Source organism: Triturus cristatus, chromosome 2_2 (genome assembly GCF_964204655.1).
Source record: "Triturus cristatus chromosome 2_2, aTriCri1.1, whole genome shotgun sequence".
Classification (NCBI taxonomy): Eukaryota; Metazoa; Chordata; class Amphibia; order Caudata; family Salamandridae; genus Triturus; species Triturus cristatus.
In genome coordinates this window covers 63,141,247-63,159,079 of record NC_140582.1, presented here as the reverse complement: position 1 = coordinate 63,159,079, position 17,833 = coordinate 63,141,247, and the positions used below count along the sequence as shown (strand labels likewise).

At 43.9% G+C, this 17,833-nt stretch overlaps 1 protein-coding gene across 8 annotated transcripts in view; it reads right to left on the bottom strand.

Annotated features, from left to right (window-relative positions):
• SLC4A4 (solute carrier family 4 member 4) overlaps positions 1-17,833 on the bottom strand; it is a 739,594-nt gene that overhangs the window by 104,198 nt on the left and 617,563 nt on the right. For all 8 annotated transcript variants that reach the window (XM_085641000.1, XM_085640999.1, XM_085641004.1 and 5 more), the window contains exons 12-14: positions 17,399-17,573; positions 13,761-13,894; positions 9,982-10,253 (exon numbers count right to left, since the gene is read on the bottom strand). In XM_085641000.1, the coding sequence (XP_085497126.1) occupies positions 9,982-10,253; positions 13,761-13,894; positions 17,399-17,573 (581 nt within the window). The remainder of the gene's footprint in view (positions 1-9,981; positions 10,254-13,760; positions 13,895-17,398; positions 17,574-17,833) is intronic.

The window sequence follows — 17,833 nt, the reverse complement described above, 5'->3', positions numbered from 1 at the left end:
GTGAGAGAAAGGTGCTAAGCAAATCTCTCTCCTTTAAGGGCAGAGTGAAAAGCAAGGGCAATCAGCCAGAGAAAGTCATATATGAGTATCTAAAACCACACTGCGATGAGCGCAAGTGCAATGTTTCTGAAAATGATTGCACATTCACGTGTACATTCCCAAGGGTTCTGGCTCCAAAGTTGCGCCATACCTGGGGCTTTTACTGCAGAATATATGTAATGGCAAAATAATTAAGGAAAAATCAAAACAGAAAGGTTATTGGTAAATGATAAATCTTCAGAACTAAGTCCAGGACAGTGGGCCCTTGGTGTTAAGGTTAGTTGCATGTATACCAAAAGGAGCTTCCAATCATAAGTTCGGTATGCCAGCATAAAAATAGTTGCATCTACCTTTAATTTATCCTCCAGGGAGGAAACATATTTCTCCAAATGTCTCTCTGAGTCAGCGCGGCCCAATTAAAAGTCTGCCGCCTCCAACCTCTTTACAGTGTTGACATTTATGTCACAGATACCGCTGCCTTTTTTAATAAGACTTCACAGCTTGGAGTTCTGTCTGATAATGATTTATGGGCTGTGCTCAGGTAAGCACATTGTTTGCGAACACCAGGGGAAGCGGTGAGTGTGGCACACTGGGACTCCCGCCCCTATGCAGTAAGACTGCAGGACACGGGTGGACACGACCAACAGCAGGGCCAGCGGCTTTATGCACGAACAACTCTGCAACCTCAACGTTGTTACGCGGAGTCCTGCGAAGGAGGTGGCAGATGAGCATCCACAGGGTATGTAGTTCCTCCCTTTTAGCAAAGTGGCTTTAGGATGGTTGTCAACTGGCCCAATGTTGCAGCTATACTATGGTTGGCAAACTCAATGGGTCAGATTCACACATGTATCTCACTAAAAGTGATGAAATGCTACTGTCCTTAAGAAGCAAAATAAGTGTGTGTAAGGAAGGGAGGCAAAGAAAATCTTTTCTTTTAAAGACGAGAACCCTCACTCACCCGAGGGTGACATGCTTCATCATTGGGTCCCCTCTTGCACACTGTAACCGCAAGGTATACAGTGTGGGCTACAACTCTCAAAAAAGGGACAAGAGAGGAGCGTGAGGTGTTTTAATGGGGATACCCAAGTTGACAGGGGGAGTAAGGGGCAGAGTGTGAAATTAAACAAAGTGTGGGTGAATAAAACTAGCTACAGGGTAACAAAGTCAAATTTAATAATAGTTCCCATCAGCTAGAGTTAAAATGAGGTGATCTAGGATTGGCAAAATATCCTAGTTATTGGTGGTCGACATGTTTCTGCCAGATGACTTATTTGTTCGCGGCATTCATCAGGACCTCTCAATATTATCACTCTGCTCTTATAATCAAAATAAATGAATTACAGACCATACTCATTGGTAGGGTGTAAATGACAAGAGGACCAGCTGCAGTCCGGTACAATGTCTCTAGGGGTAATGTTAATTTACCTCTACCTTGCGAAGAATGATGCTACAGAGCACAGATTACTTCCGTTAAGCCGTGTCGTCCTATTAGAGCACCAAACCGCTTTGCCTTTATGAGAAGTAGTATTACAGGAGTAGTGCGTTATCTTAAATATCTTTGTGAATGTCTCTGGGGGCAAAATAACAAAGAGAGCACCAGTCTTTCCATCTATACTAACTGTATATAAATAGAACTCTTTATTCCCACTTTATTCTTGTTATAGATGTTATGGGGCCAATTCATAAAGGCACGTAAGGGCACATAAAGGAGTTCTACAGGAGTACTATCTTGCGTACTCTAAAATGTCTTTGTGATTCGGCCTCATAGTGTTTTCCCTACGTTGCCTATGCCACCTAACTCGTGTTAATGCAGTTCATATGTGGATGTGACCCCTGACTGTGAAATACCTGTTAAAACGCACAAAGTCCCCTTAAATTTCATCCACTCCCACAGGGATAGTGATATATTTAATGAGGCCTCCACTCCCTCATCTGGTGGAACTCCACCTTGTAAGTGATGGGTCACCTTAGTGAAAAGTGCACTGCTGTAAGTGAGTACAGTAACAGAGGGAGAAACCATGGTGATGAGTCTAAGTGATCCTTGGCGATGAGTCTGAGTGATCCTTGGCGATGAGTCTGAGTGAAACCTTGGTGATGAGTCTGAGTGATCCTTGGCGATGAGTCTGAGTGATCCTTGGCGATGAGTCTGAGGGAAACCTTGGCGATGAGTCTGAGTGATCCTTGGTGATGAGTCTGAGTAAAACCTTGGTGATGAGTCTGAGTGATCCTTGGCGATGAGTCTGAGTGATCCTTGGCGATGAGTCTGAGTGATCCTTGGCGATGAGTCTGAGTGATCCTTGCTGATGAGTCTGAGTGGAACCTTGGCGATGAGCGTGAATGAAACCTTGGCGATGAGACTGAGTGAAACCTTGGCAATGAGTCTGAATGAAACCTTGGCGATGAGACTGAGTGAAACCTTGCCGATGAGTCTGAGTGAAACCTTGGCGATGAGACTGAGTGAAACCTTGGCTATGAGTCTGAGTGAAACCTTGGCGATTAGACTGAGTGAAACCTTGCTGATGAGTCTGAGTGAAACCTTGGCGATGAGTCTTAGTGAAACCTTGGTGATGAGTCTTAGTGAAACCTTGGTGAGGAGTCTGAGTGAAACCTTGGCTATGAGTCTGAGTGGTGCCGCAATTAGCAGGATTCTCTGACAGTTACAGAGTAATGAAGTGACAGATTTGGTTACAAGCAACTTATCCTAGATTGTGCGAATGGCCTTCCCTGCTCTCACCTGCATGGTGCCCAAGGAAGTAATACAAGGATATCTACAGTGTTTTGAAGAAAGCCTGGCACAGTTCACGCCGAGTGAAGTGCAGTAACTACTCATACCACACATAGGAACACCTCTGAGAACCAATTCGAGCCATTCCTGGAAGAGGTAGCTAGATTGGGCCTGGAAACAGCAAATGGTAAACAATGGCCATCACTTTACAAAGGAGCTTCTTCATTCGACTCTATGTGCACCAGCTCTGACTTTAGCAGTCAACGGATACTAAGTGCAGGTCACATTACTTGCAGCACATGCACAACTTACTCGCTGAACACACCTGGAATCTCACACTTTATTTATTTATTTTGAGTCTAGTGTGTGAGACACAATCAGAGTGGGACAGAGAAATAAGTCTCTGCAATATTGGTCCCATGGTCATAGTCTATGGCCAAAAGCAGTTTTCCATCATCAACGTTGTTGGGAGGCAATTGTGTCTGAATGGATACATTCCATCTCTGCTATCTTGAGAGAATATTTCTTGAATTAAATCAGCCCAACTAATTAAAATATTGGGCACCTCAACAGACCCAGAACAATACAGGAAGCAATGGTGTTTACTCTTCTAAAGAATGAATCCCTCCTTCAGACATCTATTGATTTTTTCCCGTCAACATTCAATGACCAGTTACATTCGATCTGCCTGGCATGAAATGTCCCCCAGAACTTGTTCCTTTACCTCTAGATCATCATGGTGTGTATCAGCGACAGTGCCACCTCCTACATTGTATTGGGAAACCATAGCAGGTAGATGTCAATGTAAAAGGAATGTGATATAGTGCAAGAGCTCATTAACTCCACCACTAGTTAGAGGCCTCCTATGAATTCATGTATTTGGCTGGAAGGTAAACATGTGCTCACAAACAATGGATTCCAAGTTTCATTCAGTCTACTGTAACTTGTTCATAATGCCTAGTGTGCACGTTTAGGTACAGAATGCCTGATTCACTAAACATTTTCAATGAGTAAGTGTGTCTCATTCCTCACTGAGGTGTAGGTTAAACACAAAGTTGCAAGATTAAAATCTGGGTACATAGAGTTCCATGTCTACCATCAGTTAATACTGGATATTTAGCATTTAACGGTAACCTCCTTTAAATAAAGTGTAGTGATGTTCATTTATTTCACCAAACTTCCTTTATTGCTAATTAATTACAGCAGCTAGTGGCGTGCCACCGTGTGACAAAATACAATGTGTACACCTTCCTCTTGTAAAGGACACATCTAGACCAGAGGAAAAAGTCCTTGGTGGAGAGTTAATTCAAGGGGTACAGCTAGTCACGATATTCTAAGAGCAGTTACAGGATCCCATTAACTCCTTGTAAAGTTCAGGATCCTCTCTTGGGAGCTTCCCATTTCCAGAGTACTGTGGGTCCAAGTATCGCCAAGGTGAAGGAATAAGTTCCACAAGCTGGACGTCTGGGCATTGGCTCCTCGTGGGATCGCAACAGAGACTGAGGCTCTCATACAGGGACCACCAAATAACCTCAAACTAGGTCAGGGGACTCAAACATATGTACTGAAGGGCTGGGTTCATGCTAGATCTCCAGGATACAGTGGAACTTAAAAGAACTCATTTTGATATTGACTCGTTACAATGAAACCCTGGCACTGATCTGGCCCTCCTTGGCCTGCGTTGGTTGCCTCTGAACTGCATGCCTCAAATCTGATGTCTGAAAGTTGTTTTCAACTGATTTCCTACTCTGACTGTTGCAAAGAGAAGCAGGAACGCATCTCAGAGAACGAGACAAACCTGATTCGCAGAGCAGCTATGAACTCAAAAGGGACTTGCTTTGGAAAGCATCTCTGACAGCGAGGGAGACCTGAAAGCATCTCTGACCAGGAGGGGGGCCTGAAAGCATCTCTGACAGCAAGGGAGGCCTGATTAGGAAAGCATCTCTGACAACAAGGGGGGCCTGATGCAGAAAGCGTCCTTGACAAGGAGGGGGACCTGATTAGGAAAGCATCACTGACAACGAGGGGGACCTGATTGAGAAAGCATCCCTGACAGCGAGAGGGACCTGATTCGGAAAGCATCTCTGACAGCGAGAGGGACCTGATTCGGAAAGCATCTCTGACAGAGAGGGGGACCTGAAAGCATCTCTGACAGCAAGGGGGGCCTGAAAGCATCTCTGACTACAAGGGGGGCCTGAAACCATCTAAGACAGTGAGGGGGACCTGATTCGGAAAGCATTGCTGACAGCGAGGGGGACCTGAAAGCATCTCCGACAGCGAGGAGGACCTGAAAGCATCTCCAACAGCGAGGGGGACCTGATTTAGAAAGCATCTCTGACAGCGAGGGGAGCCTGAAAGCATCTCTGACAGCGAGGGAGACCTGAAAGCATCTCTGACAGCGAGGGGGGCCTGAAAGCATCTCTGACAACAAGGGGGGCCTGAAAGCATCTCTGACAGCGAGGGGGACCTGAAAGCATCTCCGACAGCGAGGGGGACTTGATTCGGAATGCATCTCGGACAGCGAGGGGGACCTAAAAGCATCTCCGACAGCGAGGGGGACCTGATTCGGAAAGCATCTATGACAGCGAGGGAGACCTGAAAGCATCTCTGCCAGCGAGGGAGACCTGAAAGCATCTCTGACAGCGAGGGATACCAGAAAGCATCTCTGACAACAAGGCGGGCCTGAAAGCATCTCTGACAGCGAGGGAGACCGGATTCGGAAAGCATCTCTGACAGCGAGGGAGACCTGATTTGGAAAGCATCTCTGACAGCGAGGGAGACCTGAATGCATCTCTGACAGCAAAGGGGACCTGAATGCCTCTCTGATAGCGAGGGGGGCCTGAAAGCATCTCTGACAGCGAGGGAGACCTGATTCAGAAAGCATCGCTAACAGAGAGGGAGACCTGAATGGACAGTGAGGGGAACCTGAATGCATCTCTGACAGCGAGGGGGGGCCTAAAAGCATCTCTGACAGCAAGGGGGGCCTGAAAGCATCTCTGACAGGGAGGGAGACCTGATTCGGGAAAGCATTGCTGACCGAGAGGGAGACCTGAATGCATCTCTGACAGCGAGGGGGACCTGAACGCATCTCTGACAGCGAGCGGGCCTGAAAGCATCTCTGACAGCGAGGGAGACCTGATTCGGAAAGCATCGCTGACAGAGAGGGAGACCTGAATGCCTCTCTGACAGCGAGGGGGGCCTGAATGCATCTCTGACAGCGAGGGGGTCTGAAAGCATCTCTGACAGTGAGAGAGACCTGATTCGGAAAGCATGGCTGACAGAGAGGGAGACCTGAATGCATCTCTGACAGCGAGGGGGATCTGAATGCATCTCTGACAGCGAGGGGGGCCTGAAAGCATCTCTGACAGCGAGGGAAACCTGATTCGGAAAGCATCGCTGACAGAGAGGGAGACCTGAATGCATCTCTGACAGCGAGGGGGGCCTGAATGCATCTCTGACAGCGAGGGAGTCTAAAAGCATATCTGACAGTGAGGGAGACCTGATTCGGAAAGCATTGCTGACAGAGAGGGAGACCTGAATGCATCTCTGACAGCGAGGGGGGCCTGAATGCATCTCTGACAGCGAGGGGGTCTGAAAGCATATCTGACAGCGAGGGAGACCTGATTCGGAAAGAATTGCTGACAGAGAGGGAGACCTAAATGCATCTCTGACAGCGAGGGGGGCCTGAATGCATCTCTGACAGCGAGGGGGGCCTGAATGCATCTCTGACAGCGAGGGGGACCTGAAAGCCTCTCTGAGAGCGAGGGGGGCCTGAGAGCATTTCTGACAGCGAGGGAGGCCTGATTCAGAAAGCATTGCTGACAGAAAGGGAGACCTGAATGCATCTCTGAGAGCGAGGAGGGCCTGAATGCATCTCTGACAGCGAGGGGATCTGAAAGCATCTCTGACAGTAAGGGAGACCTGATTTGGAAAGCATGGTTGACAGAGAGGGAGACCTGAATGCATTTCTGACAGAGAGGGGGACCTGAATGCATCATTGACAGCGAGTGGGGCCTGAAACCATCTCTGACAATGAGGGAGACCTGATTCGGAAAGCATCGCTGACAGAGAGGGAGGCCTGAATGCATCTCTGACAGCGAGGGGGACCTGAATGCATCTCTGTCTGCGAGGGGGGCCTGAAAGCATCTCTGACAGCGAGGGAGACCTGATTCGGAAAGCATCTCTGACAGAGAGGGAGACCTGAATGCATCTCTGACAGCGAGGGGGGCCTTAATGCATCTCTGACAGCGAGGGGGGCCTGAAAGCATCTCTGACAGCGAGGGAGACCTGATTCGGAAAGCATCGATGACAGAGAGGGAGACCTGAATGCATCCCTGACAGCAAGGGGTGCCTGAATGAATCTCTGACAGCGAGGGAGACCTGATTTGAAAAGCATCGCTGACAGAAAGGGAGACCTGAATGCATTTCTGACAGGGAGGGGGGCCTGAATGCATCTCTGACAGCGAGGGGGCCTGAAAGCATCTCTAACAGCGAGGGAGATCTGATTCGGAAAGCATGGGTGACAGAGAGGGAGACCTGAATGTATCTTTGACAGCAAGGGGGACCTGAATGCATCTCTGACAACGAGGGGGGCCTCAAAGCATCTCTGACAACAAGGGGGGCCTGAAAGCCTCTCTGAGAGCGAGGGGGTCATAGAGCATCTCTGACAACAAGGGGGGCCTGACAGCATCTCTGACAGCGAGGGGGGCCTGAAAGCATCTCAGACAACAAAGGGGGCCTGAAAGCATCTCTGACAGCGAGGGGGGCCTGAAAGCATATCTGACAGTGACGGGGGCCTGAAAGCATCTCTGACAGCGAGGGGGGCCTGAAAGCATCTCTGACAGCGAGGGGGAGGGGGGCCTGAAAGCATCTCTGGCAGCGAGGGGGGCCTGAAAGCATCTCTGACAGCGAGGGGGGCCTGAAAGCATCTCAGACAACAAAGGGGGCCTGAAAGCATCTCTGACAGCGAGGGGGGCCTGAAAGCATATCTGACAGTGACGGGGGCCTGAAAGCATCTCTGACAGCGAGGGGGGCCTGAAAGCATCTCTGACAGCGAGGGGGAGGGGGGCCTGAAAGCATCTCTGGCAGCGAGGGGGGCCTGAAAGCATCTCTGACAGCGAGGGGGACCTGATTCGAATGGCATTCAATGACATTACTAACATCCATCTGGGATCCAGCAATACCAGCCGGCACTGCTGTTAATCAGCACTCGCAGTGAAGGTGTATCACCTATAATATTTACAATAATTGCACATTTAATCCGTGACACAATGTGCTGTTCCGCCTCGACCTTCTTACACCTTGCCAAGCTGCAATCAAGTGATGGTCCTCAGAGTCGAATTGAATCAGGGGGAAGTTTGCATCACGCAAGGGAACCATGTAATAACAAACTGCTGTTTTCAGAAATACAAATGCACATCCTTCTTTATTGCCAGGAAGACGTATTTACAACAGATCTTTCCGAATTACACTGTTTACACATGTAGCAAGGCACTCGCACTTCTGAGATCTGCTTCTGTAATTTCTATGTGCAATAAAAATAGTTATTTGTACTATGCATGGTTTTAGTCAACTTTGACAGCACAGCATTTGTTTTTTAAAACTGTTGTCAATGCTTTTTCTACAATAAATGAATGTGCCTTTCTTTTGATTCATAAGAAACGTTGCTTTTCACTCACGTTGTATAAAATTGAACGTGGGCGATCAGAACCAGTCTTGCAGTCTGGCCTCATGCACAGAAGCAGTGGCATAATTCTCACCAAAATCACAAACGGAGGAAGCTTTCACTGACAGTGTCACACTCTGGGGCCGATTCACAGAACTAACTTAAGACAAAATCCTAAACTTACTACTTTTGGTATTCACAGAAGTTAGGATTTTGTCTTAAGTTTGTCTTAAGACAGACTTAAGACAGTCTTAAGACAGACTTAAGACAGTTTTAAGACAGACTTAAGACAAACTTAAGACAGACTTAAGACAGACTTAAGACAGACTTAAGACAAACTTAAGACAAACTTAAGACAAAATCCTAACTTAAGTCTGTCTTAAGTCTGTCTTAAGTCTGTCTTAAGTCTGTCTTAAGACTGTCTTAAGTCTGTCTTAAGACTGTCTTAAGTCTGTCTTAAGTTTGTCTTAAGACAAACTTAAGACAAAATCCTAACTTCTGTGAATACCAAAAGTAGTAAGTTTAGGATTTTGTCTTAAGTTAGTTCTGTGAATCGGGCCCTCTGTTTTTTGCAATCAACCTGTTAGTCACAGACGGGTTTCTCCTCGAATACATCTCTTCCCACGTCTGCCCCCGACCATCCGTGGATGGGAGCCACTGAACAACCAGGGGATTCCTCTCTGCGCTTTAATGCGAGTGTTTCCTTGTCAGTGACTCCGGATCCTGGTTGAAAAGGCCGAGCAGAGTAAACATCGACTTTCACAGGAACGAGGAAAGAACGGCTGTGCCAGGACAAACATTCTTCATTCAATGACTGAGGTCTCTGGCATGTTCTTCCTCAAGGCGGCGTCAGCTGCCCTACCTGGGGAACTTGTCATTCTGGTTGAGGAAGTGCAGACTTAGATATCTCTTACTTACTTTTTGAAACAATAACTTCGCAAGTACAATGTGCCCTGTTCACAAAACTCACAGCCTGAAAGATACATTGCCAGCTTGCATGGAATTTGCCACGAGTTCTCCCATCTGCATGTGTGAGTCCAGGAAATGGATTACATAAACAGCCTGGGTGGTGCTACATTGCAAAGAAGTGTAAAAACATCCCTGTTCATGCTCTGTCTTTGAATGTAAAACGCGATCACTGGTTTTTGATGCTGCAAACCAGCAGACAGAACCATAGACAACTTTCCGAACAACAGCCATCACAGCATACATTATGGAACCAAGAACGGTAACTTTTCCCGGCAAAAAAAATCAATACTCTTGCAGGAGATGTAACTCAGCTCTAAAATAATTTTCAAGCAGACACATTAACTACGTCTGAAAATGCAAACAGTTCAAATGACCACAGTACACATTAACAACTTTCTCATGCCGTGACACACCTCCCTGTGCCAGTGGTACCCAATGTAAAGTGAGCATGGACTACCAGCCGTGAAACATACAGCAGTATAGGTTACAAAGGCAGGTGGTTAATCGGTGGTAGTACAGAAGTGGCGGCCACCAAACAGGCTCCCAAACATGGAATATGAGGTGCAATTAGGGCCATTCTTACCTGGGTCAGGCGGGAAACAGGCACAGCTGAACTGGGTGACGTAGTTCACTTTGAAATGAGAGTTGATTGGGTAATAATCTGCCAACTTGATCATCTTCTTGAAAGCGTCATATATGAAGATGAAGCTGATCAGGGAGGAGAAGCCTTCTTCGGTGAATCGGGTGAAGTACTTCACCAAGAAGCTGGCGTCCGTGGCGACCAGGATGAGACACTGGAAGGCAGACCACAGACCGATCCAGAGGCGGAACTCTAAATAATCAAAGTCGTTGTCCCTGTAAAGCAAGGGCAGAGACGAGAAAAAGATGGTTGGGTGAATGACTGCGTCACAATGCTGAGCACTGTCAGATATTGACCTTTACAAACATCACCCAACAATATAAGTACATGAACCTACTTGGTATGAGGCCATACCAGGACTATGCAATAAGTCTTCCATCATGTTGTCAATCCAAGGAATCCAATGAAGTACTGGGCAAGTGGCAGTCCAAGCAAGGGCTGGGAAAGGCACTATGTCTAGCGTTGTGTTAGGGGGAGTAAGGCAACTTTGTGTGTATTGTCCCTAGCTGTCCTAAAAAGAAAATCCCAAAACGAAGCAGCATCTTGATCTATAACAAAATGGAAGATGGGCGATAGACCCTTTGCATGACAGAGTCAAATGATTTGTTGTGAAAAGGAGTCACAAGATGAATTTTGTGTTGTATGTGGTGTATACTAAGGGCCCGATTCACAGAACTAACTTAAAACAAAATCCTAAACTTACTACTTTTGGTATTCACAGAAGTTAGGATTTTGTCTTACGTTTGTCTTAAGACAAACTTAAGACAGACTTAAGACAGACTTAAGACAAACTTAAGACAGACTTAAGACAGACTTAAGAAAGACTTAAGTTAGGATTTTGTCTTAAGTTTGTTTTAAGTCTGTCTTAAGTCTGTCTTAAGTCTGTCTTAAGTCTGTCTTAAGTCTGTCTTAAGTTTGTCTTAAGTCTGTCTTAAGACTGTCTTAAGTCTGTCTTAAGACTGTCTTAAGTCTGTCTTAAGTTTGTCTTAAGACAAACTTAAGGCAAAATCCTAACTTCTGTGAATACCAAAAGTAGTAAGTTTATGATTTTGTCTTAAGTTAGTTCTGTGAATCTGCCCCTAGGTATTTTGACAAAAAGAAAGCATTTTTGTGACAACCTTAAGAAAGCCTATGTGTGCATTTCTTTACTTTGTAAACAAAAAAAACCGCTAAATTCAAGAACATATTATCATGACAGCAAAATAAAACAATTGAACTAGTAAAGGTGGTTAGTTAATAGTACTGGGTCTTTATGACATGGTAAGGAATCAACCAGCATGCACTTCCTAAACAAAAAAGCCATAAGTCAGCAAATAAAACATTGTGACGTCAGCAAATACATAAAAACACACACTGCCTTTCAGTTCCAAGCTGCACATCATGTCACATCTGCAGTTTAACAAAAAGACTACTTGGTTCAGTAGTTTTGGAGATATTAAAGGCTATCCAAATTTGGATATCTAGAGGCCCGTGTCTTCAGAGGCTCCGACAGTCCCGTGCTGATTGGCTACCGACACTGCAACCAGGAAGTGTTGGCAGCCATCTTGAGACTCTGCTTCAGCCGAGTCTTAAAAAAAACATTTAAAAAATAGAAAAGGGGGCAGGTTAGAAATAGCCTGAACCTGGGACCCCACCAGGGCAAAAAGCTTTTAAAAAAAAAGATTTGCCAGGACCATTATAAATACATGGCAGAGTTTTTTTTTTTTTTTAATGAGCGTGTGCTCTTTCATTCGTTGTCTAAAAAGCCCCCGGGTGGGCCAGGTCCCGGGGGCTTGCACAGATATTTGTTTTAAAGAAGAGGGGCGCAAGGGGCCCCATTCCTAGTGGGCTTTTTAGCCCTGGGGACCACCGCCTCCCCAGGGCTTTATTGAGTATAAGGAGGGGGGCCACAGAGACCCCCCTACACTGGCCTTTAAGAGTCCCAGGACCACCACCTCTGCGGGGCTTATTAAACAAAAGGAAGGGTGACCATGCAGACCCTCCTCCAGGGCTTTACTATGCCCCAGAGACCACCTCCTCCCTGGGGCTAAATAAAAAGGAATGGGGGTTACTCCCCCGGCTGCTGGGACCACCATTTCCCCAGGGCCAAATAACTTTAACAACCAGAATGGGGGCCGCGCGGCACCTTCCTGAGCCATATACGGCCCGTGGACAACCACTTCCGAGGGCTGGCCCATGAAAACAGAAGGCCCCCATTTTGGAACCATATATAGCAAATGAGCAATAATGGCAAATCACAGAAGCATTGGTCCTCTCATTACTGAACTATTACTATATAGGCTATATCATTTGCCCACAAATGAACCTTGAAAACAGACTTCAAATTCACAAGAAAAAGATAGAATCCAAACACATTTACCACATTTGTGTCATGAAACTCATGAAAACTGAACCCTCAGATGTTTGTTTTAATGAACCTGCTGGCCTACCATGGGAAACAAATTTAGAATATCAGCTTTTGGCACCCACCCTCCCTAATTAGGCACTTTCTCTCCTTACATTGCCTTTCCTCTTGACCAATCTCTGTGCAATTTGAATCCTGTGCTGGTAAGTAGCAGAACAGTTCCTCATGATGCAATATAAAATTACCATAAATAAATATTCAAATAAACATATTGCTTCACCAATGATGGGCCTACATCCACTTAAAGTGGAACAGAGTGGAATTTAAAATCTTGAGCACTGTACAAAAGAGAAAATAAACTAGCCCCTCATTTAAAAGTGATCAAAACCTCAAATCAGGTACTACCAGGACCATCAGTCAAGCCAAATCAAGACGGAAAAAGTCTGGATATTAAACCATCAGGTATGAGTCACTATCTTTGGAACATCTATGACCGTCCCTGCATCCAGACCCAAGGACACTGCCCAGTGCCCACATCTTATAAAATGCTGTAGAAATAGCCAGTATCAAGGAAACATTCAAGATATGCAGACTGGCAGTTAAAGGAACACTCACTGTGAACAGAGATGGGACCATAACATACTGCCACAGGATTGCTCATGGCTAAAACCCGCCGAGATCTAACTGAAAAAACATTCTTTCTAATACAGTCTGACGGTACACTCTAAACCAGTTGATCATAATATAGTACATTTAATTCTAGGTAGTGGTGACAAGGTGATTGTAGGCAGTGGTGACAAGGTGATTGTAGGCAGTGGTGACAAGGTGATTGTAGGCAGTGGTGACAAGGGACATGTTGGTGCTTAATAAAACACCTCATTAAAACAAATAATATTATCATGTAAAAAAATCTATCAAGGTACAATGTAGTGCCCGATAGTACTCACTGAACCTCAAGATGAGAGAACCGTCATGCTTGACTATTTTTGACGAGAGCTCAAATGTAGACTTGTTAGGAAAGTGTTCTCAGCCTGAACTGACCAGGTAAAGTCCTAATGTCGATTTAGGGACTAGGCCACCAGGTTGAATGCTCCAACAGGTCAACCCTTCTCCTCCTTTTACCATAAGAAATTGCCCCCTATCCGTCTAACCTAATTGTGGATCACACACAGTACACATCTTCTAAACAAGAGGGACTAACCTGAAATAATATATGGCAGACCCTGTGTTGCAAAGTGGGAAAAAACAACCACCTAATGATTAGATATGCAGTGCACCTTAATACACATGTATATAAAACATAAGCACACGAATAAAGAAATTATTATGAACATGTCAAAATAAATTAGTAAATAAAAACTGACCACCATGCACTTACTTGCTAAAATTAAAGAGGAGTCGCTCGAAGACCAAAACTGGACCTGTACTGCTCAGTATGGTAAGTGGCTGCCCAGCAAAAAGGCAGAAGACTGCTCCAGTGACTGCTGTTCCTAAGAAGCTCTCCAACACGCCCTGGAATGGATACAAACATAGAGTAGGAGTATCTGTTCTAGTATGCACATGAACAACATGACCACAAATATTGCAATCAATGAAAGGTAACAAGCGACAAAGGTTGCATACTCAGCTGTGTTTCCTTTCACATCTTCTTTCTGTTTTTGGGACCTGATTGACCCGTACCTAAAGATTAAAGGCCTGATTATGAGTGTGATGGTCCGTCCACCGTATTACGACTACATGTAATCATAGCGGCAGATGATCACTGCTGCGCCAGGGAACCGCAGTTCCCTGCGGTGGTGGAGCTGCGCCACAATGCAGTATGCTGAGTGGGACTGGCGCAGTCCCGCTCAGCATATTACGAGTTCTCCCACTGCCAGCCATTTCATGGCGGGAGCCCCCCCATGAAAAGGCTGGAGGTGCAGGAATAAAGGGGACCCTACAGTGCCCCCATACCATGGGGATGCATTCAGGAGGGCACAACATCTGCCCCCCTGTATGCTTGCACCGCCAGTTTCTGCACAGCAGGGAAGTCACAGTCCATGCCGTGCTGGGACATTTTTGCAGTTCCGAGTGCGGTGCTTGTTTTTCTGGCACCGGTTAGAAAGGCAAAAGACCATCCGCCTTACACAAGTCCAACTTAGAATGAGGTGGGCGGTCCTTGCGTGGCTTTGGCGCAGCCATGCCGGCGGAGAGTTGGCGCATCTATGCCAAAGTCATAATGAGGCCATTGGTTATTTATATCATTTCTTCTACATTATCTGGCTGGCTGAAAAACGTAATTTGAGTTAATTTAGTATCTAGTTGCACAAGTCTGATCGGTGCAACACACTTGACCTTTCGAAAAAAGTATTTTGTAAAATGTAGCATGTTCATGTTGTTTCCTTGGATACCCCTGTGAGTAAGGACATGTTCTAGAGAACTTTTCCACTATCTAGTTGTAGTATCTCCCAATTCCAGAATGTTCATATTTATTAATTGGGTTATCAGTGGAGTACAGGAACTGCATTAGCAGAATACAAATGTTCACAGTTCTTCACTGTAAAACACTAGTTGTACAGCTGTAATCTAGTAATTTTTCCACATGTTGATCAAAGCCTAGAACCCATTAGGTCATATGGTTGCAAATATGCAAAATGCCATTCTTTACCACATAGGGTCAATTGACCATACTCTTGGTGTAACTACTGATCTGCATCAGGTGTTAAAGTGTGGTTCCAGGGAAAATTTCTCTAAGTGATTCACAAACTTCCATGAATTTAAGGCTCAAGTTCAGGTAAAAACATTTAGTGCTGCTGCCTAGTTTTTAAATGTTATACCATCTAAAACTTGGCACCATTGAATAAATCGTTCCCTACCATGTTCTGGAAAGGGCATTTACGTATTTTAGTTTAATTATTTACTTAAAGAGTTTTATAAAGTTTGTAAATGTAGCCAAATGGCCATTTCAGGTCACTATAAAAGTTTTAAAAAAGCAATACAAAAGAAGGATCAGAGAGAAGGTGGTTGATGCTGAAAGGCAAAAAGAGTAGAGAAGGTATGGAGAAGCAGATCATTATGCTGTATAAGCAGATGGAAGATATGAAAATCATTTTAACATGGGGCAAATACCTATTTACTGATTAGGTCAGTGCTAAATTTGTGCCAGTTGTTTCCAGTGCTCAACACCAACACTTAATCATCAACACCAGCACTTTTCTTGAGCACCAGTTAAGCACACATTAATTATGAGGAGATTTATTGATTTGCCAGAATCATAGGATGTTGAGCTGATGCTGAGTGTCGAACCTGATTCCCCAGTTTTGAGGTCATCAGCTCGGCCATTACACCGCATCCTCTCCCCACTAGGGGATGTTACATGTTGGAATATGTTATACAAGTTAAGCTAGCAAAGACAATATGGGTAATTATGGGATCTGCAATTGGTAAACGAAACAAATGATGCACTTGTATGCAACTGTAATCCTGTTACCTATAAATGCCAATAAAACTTTATGAAAAAAAAAATCCTTTCCCCACTTTCATTGTTTGTAGTTGGTTCCCATTTAGGCGGGGCAAACAGGAGAAATGGGCTGGTGCAAACTGTCTCCTGATGAGAGCCGCGGCACTTATTTTTATTTACAAATTAACCACTGGATTAGGTGTTGCTAAAAACAGAAATTGATATCTAAATAAAATGTAAGCATTGTTTTAAAAAACAGCAATTGGCAGATATATGTTAACATTTGACTTTCAATGTAAAAGGTCACACAAACTTTATGGGGAACATTTAGATGTTGGAATTAGCAAATTAAATATTATAGAACATTTCTAAAATTAAAAAAATAGCATTTATTATTTTTGAATGTTGGTATTGATTATACAAAGCAGACAGCAATTAAGCAAGTCAAGTATTTCTTTACTAAGATTGTAATGGCTTATTAAAATAGCAATTTGTAAATTCAAAATAGCTATATTACAGGAGGGTATGCTTTGTTAAAATAATCAAAACATTTCGCAGGACATTTTTTAAAGTTTGACTTGCTTGCTTAATCACCCTGAATGCATTAGGAATAACAATTCCATTGTAACAAAAAAACTTTTTACAGTATTTTAACAATTACATCCTAACTGCATTTAAACTTCTCCATAATTTATTTAAACTATTCCACAAAGAATTCCAAGTTGATGAAAAGTTGTGCATTAACTAATTTATCGATGTTAATGAATTTTAATAAAATATTTGAACCAATTTAAAATTTCTATCTAATGTTTCAGCTATTCAAAAAATCCGTACTATGTTTAACATACTACCTGACGAATGTTCGACAAATTAAAACAACAATTAGAACCTTTGGAAAAAGCATGAGAACTTTCCCAAATCCCAGTTATGATTTATAACTTCATAACAAACTACCTGAACAAGTTTAAATCCCTCAAATATACGTCACATTAATACTTAGACGTTCAAAATCATTAAAACACTTTAACAAATGTGTGCAATATCTTTTAAAATGTTTCCAACTCCCTAAAACCCCAAATTCTTTAGTAAACTACTCATTACTACTTATAACCATTAACTAAACTGCAGAAATGAATGTTTAACCATTTTACCCTTCTTCAGAAATGTAAATGATAGGTAGATTGTTTTAACAAACAACAACATTTTTGTGGAACATTTAATAACTTACTTAAACATATTGTTTGAACTAAAAAGACCCTCACATTTGTATTTTTTAACATAAATGTTGCCAGAAATTTGGGTGGCTTGTTTATTATCCAAATAAAGTCATGATGAAATGCAAATGCTATGCGGCTTTGTTTATTCTCACAAAACAAATCAAATGAAAACATAGTGGAAATAAAGGGGCTCAAAATGAGGAGGACTAAAGAGCAGTAGAGGCAAAACACAGGACACAACATAAAGGAATGGAGTTGGGATGGTGTGTTAAGTTATACTATAATGCACTGCTATATTAAAATGCACCCTAATGCCATAGAGTAAGAATGTAACAAGGGTAAAATGGATACCAAGCTCACCTGCATGTTGTCTGTAGCATCACCCAGCAGACCCCCAAAGGTAATTGCATTGGTCACTGTTCCAAGATAGATAAAGAGGATGGCGGAAAGAGACTGTATACTTAAAGCATCATAAAAGTCACTGGCAAAAAATGGTATTTTCCTCTGCACATCTTTGACTAGCCCACCACAAAATCTACAGAGGGAATACAAAAAGTGCAAGAAAAACATTGAGCGTAAATAGATGCCGAAAACTAAACACAGCTTACAAATGGCTAGGCTTTCAACTCCGCTCCGCAATTTCAAATGCAGTTCCTGTACCAGAGGTAGGATTAGGATACAGATCAGCCTGAGTCTGGAGAGAGGCTACATATCTCTATGGGTTTGTCCATCTTTTTTCAGTTTGTTCAAATTCCCTCATTTTAAGGGATTTACAGACCACGATTAAGCTAATTT